The following is a 10714-nucleotide window of genomic DNA, read 5'->3' as shown; positions in this document are numbered from 1 at the left end:
GGAAAACATGAGATTCCTTTCTAAAAACTAGATGTTTAAACAGCTCTCACAGACAGCAAGAACGAGGTTCAGTGTCTGGTTTGACTCCTGCATTGGTGCCTGTTTCTTTGTTGTCCTGAGTGTTTTTCATGGTTTGTTCAATCACAGCCCCACAGTCTTCTCAGCTTTTCTTGATTGGCACTTACTGTGAAGACATGTCATAAAGGCCTGAGTTCATTGGCTTTCCATCAGGTCATAGCGAGAACACTTCAGCCATGGAGGTACACTTTGAAGGCTGTGACCAACATATAAGCGTTTAAGAAAATACAAAAAAAAATATTTTATTGTATGTTGTCATTGTATTTTGCTTGTATTTATTTACCCAGTATCTGCACTGTTACTTTATGTTATGGGAGTATTGTTTAATCCATGACACTGATTTCCAAGTGTCCATGAGTTCACTACTTCAACCTCTCTGTCCTGAAGAAACTTGGATGATTGATAACCACCCTATTGGAGAAACTCCAAGTTTTTGACGAGGTACTTACTAAAATTAACATTTAAAAATAGAAGATCAGGAATAGTCTCTAAACCTACCATGTGGTTATTTATTGAATTGGGGGGTCTCTCTATGTAGCCCAGAATGATTTGTAACTCATAACACTCATAATATTGCCTTCTAAGTGTTGGGATTGTAGGTATGCACCAACGTGACCCAGCCTAAATCTACTTCTGAAGACAAAAAAATCCCAACACTTGAGTTGCACATGGCACATGAAAGGGCATCCGCCAGACTGTATGGCTCTGGGTACTGTAGCTAGGGTTGTGATGACAAGCATTTCCAAGGACAAATACACAGTGTGTCTCAGAGCACTGCTTGTGGGCAAGGACATGCGGTGACCTTGAAAGGTAGTAAAAGCCACACTTTGTGTATGGAGGGTACTGCAGTTATTTCCCCAGCGTATTTAATTCAAACAGGTACTGAGATCTGAAGCATGGAGATGTCTAACAAATTAGAGGGATACTTGGTGCTTTTTTTTTTCAAGTGAAGAAAAGAATTCAGGCCACAAAGAACTATCTCAAAGCAGCACCAGCAGTTCTTTTGATGTTAATCACCGCATTGCTACAAACATGTTTTGAAAGTCTACACTGTAGATGAAACTTCTTGGGATAGTTATGTGAAATGTGCATATTATAAATATTAAAACTTAAAAATTGTTTTCAAGTGTCAGTTTCACCTTTTAAAGACGTGTGTGTAAAATATGCAAATAAATTCTATTCGAATACCCCATATTCCTTTGAATTAGTATGCCAATGTTAACTGGAGAAAACTCGATATTACTTGAGTTTTGTCCTTCAGTTGCACCTCTTTAGAACATGAACATCTTTAAAAAATTAATTTCTATTGGAAGTGACACCTTATTTCTTTTTCAAGGAACTTTAGCGTCTAAAACTAATTATGATGCACAAAACATTGTGTGTTCACATGACTGCAGATACTACTTGAGTTTACTGAATATATCACATGAGAAAGATTTCTGTAAGAAATCCTTCACGAACCCTGTTATTAAGGTCCCCTAAGGATCTATAAACAAAATTCCCCAAAGGAATTATTACTAGGCATAAAGACGCTTCCCACCGTGATAAAGTCAAGGGAAATTAATCTACAGATTATGCCTTAATGGCCAGGTTCTAAACAAACTGCTTTGTCACAAAAATTGCTATAGTATGACAGGTCTGTTAAAGAAAATGGGAATCCAAGGGTGCAGAAATGATCGATTCCCTCAATCATAAATCATAAGGAATTTTGAGTCACAGTGAAGCTCAATACTGTTTTCCCTTTTGGCTGACATTTGTTTTGCAGTCCCTTCTAAGACATTGCAAATGTAATGGCGTTGGATGTAGGTAACACTGCAATTCTTTTTTAGTTACTCAAGTGTCAAACTGTCACACAAAACCATGCATTATTTGGGCTCCTGCAGGTCAGTCCTGCAAGACTTTGAGAATGGTGTGTTAAGAGGTATCCAATGACAATATTACTAGGGTCCACATGTAGACATGTGTACTGACCATGTTTTGTTTTAATTGCCTGGACTCCAGTTATATAGAAAATCCTCATCAGAAATGTATCAAGGGTATACAATGTTATGCCACTCTGGTTTCCAAGTTAAATGCTGGATCTTTAATAATGACGTACGTAGGGCAGAAGGCTTCAGTGCTCACAGTGGAGACAAAAGGACCAGGACTCTAAACTCAGGCTAACAAGAGAGCATTGCAGAGCATCTGAAATATCCCCTCTGGTCCTTTTACATATGTTTGGTACTGCCTGCCTCTGGGATGAAAAATGCAATTCTTTTGTCTCCATAAAACCTAGGTGAAAAAAAAAATGAACATCAGAGGGTGTTCATGTTACCTTCGTATTTACTGTAAAAGCTAATCGAGTACACCGTGAGGTGGGAAACTGACTTCAATAGAAAGCTGGCTTTAAAAAAAAAAAAATCCAGGCAAATCAAACCATCTGAAAATAGGGTTTGTCATGGAAACAGCGTCCTAATGGGATCATATGATCAGTGGCTTTATGGTGTCCCAGGTAAGTTTTATTTTACCATCAACACGGAACGAAGCAAAGCCAAACCAAATCAAACAAAAAAAACCTTCCTGGTTTTATGTATCTCACATACTTTAAAATAAATTGCTTTCTGAAAACGAAGCCTGGCAGTGATTTAAAATACTGTTAGAGCAGTATTTTAATATAGAGAGAATATAAAACCTTTCTGTGTCAAATGCACATCTGCATCATTTTAAAGACACCCATAACAGGACTGGCTTGTTTTTGTTTTGTTTTGTTTACATTTATAACTGGAACAGAAACTAATTAATTTTCTTAAACATTTCTCCCACAAGTTACATAATTACCTAGTGAGACATGTTCTAATTTGGCTAAAGAATTACTGTTTTTTTCCACAGGTATCTCTACATAAAAGCTTCCCCAATGCTACCTTTTCTATTAATGTAACAAAAAAAGAATTGTTTCTTCCTACTTTAAATTTGTATTTCCCATTAAATTAAATTTAATGTCTTAAAATGAATTAAGACTTATAACACAATTCCCTGATACCATAAAAGTCACTTTCATGTATTAACAGATTCTCTCTAGCCTCTGTTCTTTCGTTACAAAGTAATGACAAATATAATAAAAATATTTTAAATCTCCAGATATTTGGAGTAGTCTAGTAGGTTCCATTTCTCATATTATTCCCATATTATAAAATGTAAATTATTTCTATTTTAATATATATATATATACATATATATAGGGGGGGGAGAGAGAGAGAGTCGTATGCATGGTTACAGGTATTTGTACACACATGCATATAAATTCTGAGATCAAGTAGGAAATTCCTCTGTGAGAGGTTCTCTGAACAATATGAAATGGAATCTCGGAAGTAAACAGAAAAAGACCTCCACAGACTACTGCTTTCTGAAGATGCTTACAAACATTGCCAGCGACCACGTCCTGATTGCCCGTCTATGGCTTTGGAATGTGCACGGTCATGGAAAAGAGAAGACAATACCCCACGGAACATCACAAAGATCACCAACTAAAAGATTAACTTCCACAAAATAAGTCACGGAAATGTAAAAGAAAAAGAAGCCTCAGTGTTAAAATTAGTTATACTTTAATGACGACATTGTTTGGTTAAAGGACTGAAACCTTCTGTTTTCTGTGTCATGAAAATAGTGCTTTACAAATGCCACTCGGAAGGCAGACTGGTTGCTCTTTGGAAGGGCGGGTTTGTCCACCGAATCTTTCGGTTTGTATGTTGTGGACTGGTTGTGAGGCACTGTAAAATGTAAAGGCAGTTCAGATAGGATGGTTATTTTCAGGCACAAAAACAACGTAATTTTGTACAAAACTTTCACTTTTTTTATTTGCGAAATTAAAAATATGGCATTTTATATATATAAACTTCTATTCCTCTATAAATATAGATGATCTCATGGTGGTGAGAATAATAATAATAACAATAATAATAATAACGCATACCAAATTCAAAACCAATGTCATTTAAGGGTATGACAGACATAGATAAATTTAGGTCCTATGTACCGGCATTTGTGATAAACTCTTAAAAGTTTGAATACTACAATCGGGAGGACTGCTTTTTTTCCTCTTCTTCATGGAGAACTAAAGTGAGTATTTTTAAATGGCTCTGAGAGATTTACATTGAACACACTGCCGTGAATCCAGACAAGAGCACACAAGATGGGACGCAGTAGGAATGGACACACTTCCCCTTCAGCATGCATGCCCAGTTTGTGTTTGTTTCTCTCACCCATCAGTCAGTCCACCTCCTCTGTCTTCGGAAGTCCCAGGCTTTCTGTGGGGGTGTGACTGCTCCTCCCTCAGAATGTGCTGCTGAGAAGTAAGCATAATGTTGATAGTGTAGAACTTTTAGATTGTGACGACTGATTTATGTCTAATTGCAGTTCGGTTAAAACCAGAAAACAGCCGTTTCACTTGGAGGAACTGCGCTCCACTGAAATCTCCTTCAGTTTTCATGTTCTGGTTATGTTCTACTATCCCGTTTAGGAAGGTAAAAACCAACTCCTTCACCAAACTTGCCGGGTGACCTCGATGTCTGCATCTCATAGAAGGGTAAAAGCAAGAAGCAAGCAGCATCACCGGGGGAAGAAAGGAGATTGATTGCCAGACATCAGAATGCAATTAGAACTAACGTTTTATATCTGTCCCAACCCACAAAGCTTGCTGCACTTTCCACGATGGGGACCAGACCCATAGCAGGTTCCAGACACTAGAAAGTAAATATGAGCTCATCCATTAAAAAGTCAGACTTTCCAAAGTTTGGTACTGGTGACTGCATTCCCTCTGACCAACTTAGGTGGAAGGAGAAAGAAACTGGGCGAGGGACACCAGAGTAGAGGGAGGCTGGGTTAACTGGCTGTGCCCATGCTAGGGCCTCTAATGAAGTTGAAAGGTGATTCTCAAAAAAGCAGCATCATGAAGTCTCAGGGACAGCCCTCCACACTCTACAGCTGAAAGGGGGAGGAACTGGAATAGGCGGGGCCCACCTCGGGATCTGGAAACTTTATGGAGTTCTGCACCTTAAAATTTCCCACTGCAAGCAAGAAAGGGGAGGGGCGGAAGAACCTGAAGGAATTGACCCTGGAGAGGCAGCCCCTGTCACAGCCCTCAGTGCAAGAGCCAGGCCCATGCTCCCATAACAAGGATGAGGGCACAGGGCAAAGCACTCATCAAATGTGTTCTGTGTTACTTCCTCTACAGTCCGCAGGAAACAGCAAGTGAGAAAAGCTCCGAGATGCTTAAATCGCCCTAAATAATTAAACATTTTTAAAAAGAAAAAACGCGTATTCGATAATATTTAAATACAAATATACGTACAAAAATCTTACACAGGTTATTTACAATCATAAAAGGGTACAGTCCTAGTATCGGAGCGAGGGCTAGAGAGGTCTGTCCACACAAACAAACCCCTCTAGCAGTTGGGCCCTCTCGTTCCTTTACCCCAGGGACGGAAGCTTTTGCAGAACCTGTGCTGTTTGTTGAAAAAGGAGCCTGCAAAAGTGTGTGTCTGGCGAGGAAGCCTGGAGTGACTAGGCTTGGCAGGAATTCCTTGGAGCTAGCTTTCAGGCGATAGCTGGGATCCGGCCAGAAAAGGGCAGGTAAGATTCTGGGTTTCAGACGGTAGTCTCCCCCTGTTTGCTGTTGGTAAGCCTCGTGTAGAACTTCCTCCAGGAATTCAGTGTCTTGCCGGACCAGATCCAGAAGCCTGATGTGATGCCCACAATTAGCGTCATGAGATACTTGATCATGAAGACTGTAAAGTCGGGGCTCATGGGTGGGTGTGGTGGGACGCCTCCACCTCCTTGGAGGTGAGGGCAAGGGATGGCATAACTCTTGCAGCTCTGGGCCACCCAGCTGCGCTCCCACTGGTCCCGAAAGGCCTGCTCATAGAAGTAGCAGGCGATGACGATGGTGGCCGGCACGGTGTAGAGCACACTGAAGACTCCGATGCGCACCATGAGCTTTTCCAGTTTCTCTGTCTTGGTGCCGTCATGCTTCATGATGGTGCGGATGCGGAAGAGCGACACGAAACCAGCCAGCAGGAAAGAGGTGCCGATGAACAGATAGACGAAGAGCGGCGCCAGCACAAAGCCCCGCAGAGCATCCACGTTATTGAGCCCCACAAAACACACTCCACTCAGTACGTCGCCATCCACTTGGCCCAGCGCCAGGATGGTTATAGTTTTAATGGCTGGTACAGCCCAGGCGGCTAGGTGAAAATATTGTGAGTTGGCCTCGATGGCTTCGTGGCCCCACTTCATGCCGGCTGCCAGGAACCAGGTGAGGGACAGGATTACCCACCAGATGGAGCTGGCCATGCTGAAGAAGTAGAGCATCATAAAGAGGATGGTGCACCCCTCCTTCTTAGTGCCCTGCGCCACCGTGCGCGCCCCGTCCTCTGCAAACTTGTCGTTGCACACCACCCGGTCCTCCAACAGAAAGCCGGCGATATAGGCCACCGCCACCGCTGTGTAACAGCCGGACAGGAAAATAATGGGCCGCTCCGGGTAGCTGAAGCGCCGCATGTCTACTAGGTACGTGAGCACCGTGAAGAGCGTGGAGGCGCAGCACAGCACCGACCAGATGCCTATCCAGGTGCGCGAAAAGCGCAACTCCTCAGGCCCGAAGTACATGAGCCCGTATACTTTAGTGGGTTCGCAGGGCGCGCCGCAGTCCTTCTCCCCCAGAAAGTGATAGTTGAGGTAGGAAGGCACCCTGAGGGCGCGCGGGCAGGAGAACTTTCCCCGCTCCACGGGGCCGGCACCTCCCGGGTAGCCGCCGCGGTAACCACCGCCGCCGTGCTGCGGATTGCTGGTCCAGAACTCCGGCAGCAAGGAGGGAGTCGGGGTGCCTTTGTCGGAAGTGTTCTGGCCCACGCACAGCTCTCCTGCGCCGTGCACAGGGAACTTCTCGCACTTGAGCGTGTCTGGCCACTGGAAGCCGAACTTGTTCATGAGTGCCTCGCAGCCCTGGCGCGCGCGCTCGCACAGGGAGCGGCAGGGCGGCAGCGCCTGCTCCAGTACGGTGCACACAGGCGCGTACATGGAGCACAGGAAGAACTTGAGCTCGGCTGAGCACTGCACCTTCACCAACGGGTAGAACTGGTGCACCTCCAGGCCGGCGTCCTCCTGATTCGTGTGGCCCAGCAGGTTGGGCATGATGGTCTGATTGTACGCGATGTCCGTGCACAGCGGGATGGAGATGGGCTGACAGTAGCCGTGGTCCGGGATGGAGATGCCCCGTTCGCCGTTGTACTGCTGCCCGCCCTGCTGTGGCTGGGGCGGCGGCGGAGCTTGCTGGCCCGGCCCGGATACCTGGCCCGCCGCCTGCGCTCGGACCCCCAAAAGCAGAGGAGCCTCCAGCAGCCAAAGAAGCAGCAGTAGCCCTCTAGCCCAGCACCGGGAGTCAGCCCGGGGCCGGCGGTGGCCAGCCGTGTCCTGGTGCCCCACCTCCTCCCGCCGGCCGGGGAGTGCTACGGCACAAAGTTCCAAGCTCGGCCGGCCGGCGGCCCGGGACTCGCTAGGCACCGCCTCCTCAGCCATACTTTTTCGGCTCCCTCCTCGGCGCCGGTCGGCTAGGGCAGGCAGCGGCGTGGCGGGTGGCAGTTCCCACTGTGTTCGGGGAGATCTGGTTCTCGCCCGTGCCCTCCGTCGGGCTAAAGCCGCGCTCTGCCCGCTCCCCGGGATTCTGCTCCGCGTCCCGCAGCCGCCGCCGCCGCCGCGGAAACTTGCGGTTCATGAAGCGCGGGCGGCGAGGAGAGCAGGAGTGGTCTGGGCGCGCCGGGGTCGCGTCCCTCTTTCCCGGCCCGCGGCGGGCTGTGGCTCTTGCCCGGCAGCGCCTTGCTAGTGGCCGCAGCCCCGCAGAGGAGCGCGCAACTCTGGGCAGCCTAGCCGCCCCGGGTCCCCCCTGCGCCTCCGCCTCCTCCTCCGCCGCCGCCGCCAGACCATTTGTGTCAATCCCTCAACTCGCAGCCTCTCCTCTCCCTCGCGCGCCCTCCAACCGGTTTCTAGGCGCCCCGCAGTCTGTCTTTCACCGGGAGGGAGGAGCCTTGAAACCGACGCTGAGCTCTAGGCTCAGGGACCGTCGCCCAATCGCAGCACCCGCTTCACAGCGCAAAGGGAGCCCTTTCCCTCCGAGCCCGGACTGGAGCCCGCAGCAGACAGGAGGAGAAGGAAGTAGTGGTGGTGGTGGCAGAAGCTATGAGCAGGCACAAAGAGTAGCTAGCTCTGAAGCGGGACAGGCTTGGTCGCTTTTGCTTTTGCGGAAGAAAAGGCGAGGACAAGTAAGAGAATGGTCCCATATGCTGCAGGAGATAATGAAGCGGAGTCAGCCGGCCGGGAGATTTAACTCTGTCTTGCTTTTTATCTGTGTTAGTATTTTAAAATCCTACCCTCGACTCTGGCCACAGGCAGCTACTCTGAGCTCTGCTCTCCGAATGCATGCCCCTGACCTGAGAGTCGGGTTTCCTTTGAGTTTAAGTCTGTCGAAGTTTTGTTTAAACTGTGACTCCAATAAAACCTTGGCCTTGGAGGATTTTGGACGCGCCATTTCCCCGGTTCGCTATCAAATGAAAGCAAAACACAAAGTTTGGTGGGGTGTAAAATGTAAACCCAGACGCCCCTTCTTTGAGTAGTATGCTTCGTGTAGTCAAACTTTTCCCCTTCTCTTTAATGGAGTCAGAAACAGAAGTAAAGTAAATGTATCCATTAAATGCTAGAGGAAAATGGCTTGAGGTGCCCCAGGGTGATTCACAGGAGCTGTGCATCCAGACAGGAGGAGCTTCTGAACGCAGGGTCTGGTGGGAACTTGAGACCTGGGTCATTAAGTACCTCTTCCATGGAAGTCGTCAAAGCTGGAGGTATTAGTTTGAAAGACAAAACATACTACCAAAAGTGAGTCCAAAAGGCCAATTTCACTCCTTCAACTCAAAACAGAATAACCATTCTCAGCAGATACACATGCTTGTTTCTTGCAAGATTATTTCAAAGAACTTGTGAGAGTCGGATTTATCAATAAAGTGCTATTATGTTTTATTAATTCTATCAAGATTTTCCACTTTGATTAGACTTATCTCGGGAGACTGTTCCCCAATTATTTTCTATCTTCTTTTATCATTAAATGCTTACCCAACATCCATGATGCAGTGAGCACTGTCTCAGGAAACAGGGGACACAGAGGAAGCCCTGGCACATATTTAAAGGAGGGCATAGTACAGCGGGCACAGGAATGTAACCAGTGATGGCAATGTCCACCCATGTTCAAAAGGACACAAGGGAAACAAAAGGCCAACTAACACCGCAGATGAGGAGTGGGAGGGGTCATCGGAGAGATAGATGTGAAATGCAAAAGAAAGACGCAAAAAACAAACAAACAAAACGCTCAAGTTTCTGAGGGTCAGGCAAGATGAGTATGGGGAATGCTCTGGGCATGAAAGGAAAGAAAAGTCTCTTTAGCTGGTATTAAATAGCAGGAGCCAAACTGTTCAAACAATAGAGAGCTATTGCCGGTGGCTCTCCCCCAACAGAAGCAGGAAGTGGTTCCAAGGCAACTGAAAGAGGGAGCAGGGCTCAAGCTCTCATGGAGACACACCAACATTACTGTGCACTGTATAGATCACCACTCAAGATGAGGCTTGTCTACATCCCGGCAGGCCCTGTGAAACTTGTTGCCATGTTGGTGTCCGAGGGAGCCTGAAGCCATACCAATAACTAGTAAAGCAGAATGGCATCTGTTTGTCTCCTGGATACATTCTCTCTCTCTCTCTCTCTCTCTCTCTCTCTCTCTCTCTCTCTCTCTCTCTCTTTTAAATGTTCGTAGAAGCTGTGATGTTCATGGTAAAGTTTGTTTTGAGTCTTGGCATAAATGTTACTGTCCTCCTGCCTCAGCCTTCTGAATAGCTGGGACTGCAGTCACACATCACTATGTCTGGCTTGTTTTAAAATATTTCTGTGCATTATGAGTTCTTTCACGTCCTCAAACATTCATCGGTTTTCTATCCAGTATGTTTTCTTTTATAGCTCATAACGAGGAGAATCTGACTATAAATAGTTAGTAAGATCATTATGTTCAGTTACACAAAATTGTGCTGGAGCGAAGTAATCTGACAAGTGTCAACTGCCTGTTCATGCACGATGTTCCCTTTTATTTTAAATGCACCTGCAAACTCATGGGGCAAAACCACCGGATTTAAATGATAAACAAACAAACAAACAAAAAACCCCTTTTAGATTTTGCACTTCTCTTTAATTGCACGCACACGAAAACCTCATCCAGGTAGAAAACTGTATGGGTGTGTATCAATGTCTTTTCTGTTGCTGTGATAAAACGTAATGTCTCGGGAGACTCATAAAACAGTTTAATTTGTCTTACGGTTGCACACCATCAAAGTATCATTACATCAGCTGTGAGAAGGAGGATGCTCAGAGCTCCTGTCCTCGACCTGCAGCATGGGCCAGGAGTGGGAACTAGAGATGGCATGTGGATGTAAATGCTCAAGGCCACCTCCAGTGACATATTTCCTCCACCAGGGCACCAGGTCTTAAATCTTCCCAAATGATACAATCAACTTAGAAGGACTGATTTCTCCAACGGCAAACATATCATCTTGTTTTCTCTTACATGAATCAA

The 10714-nt window shown here is 46.1% G+C and overlaps 1 protein-coding gene across 1 annotated transcript; it reads right to left on the bottom strand.

Annotated features, from left to right (window-relative positions):
- Positions 1-3642: 3642 nt before the first annotated feature.
- Fzd1 (frizzled class receptor 1) lies at positions 3643-8041 on the bottom strand. Its single transcript, NM_021266.3, has one exon. It carries the CDS (start codon positions 7627-7629, stop codon positions 5701-5703), a length of 1929 nt encoding a protein of 642 aa, NP_067089.2. The 5' UTR covers positions 7630-8041; the 3' UTR covers positions 3643-5700.
- Between the last annotated feature and the right edge of the window lie 2673 nt (positions 8042-10714).

The sequence above is a fragment of the Rattus norvegicus genome, chromosome 4, assembly GCF_036323735.1.
Source record: "Rattus norvegicus strain BN/NHsdMcwi chromosome 4, GRCr8, whole genome shotgun sequence".
Classification (NCBI taxonomy): domain Eukaryota; kingdom Metazoa; phylum Chordata; class Mammalia; order Rodentia; family Muridae; genus Rattus; species Rattus norvegicus.
This window is presented reverse-complemented; position numbering and strand designations above follow the sequence as displayed.

Bases quoted from the DNA above. Each gene is read 5' to 3' on its own strand.
- Fzd1 (NM_021266.3), bottom strand. From the start codon at position 7,629: ATGGCTGAGGAGGCGGTGCCTAGCGAGTCCCGGGCCGCCGGCCGGCCG.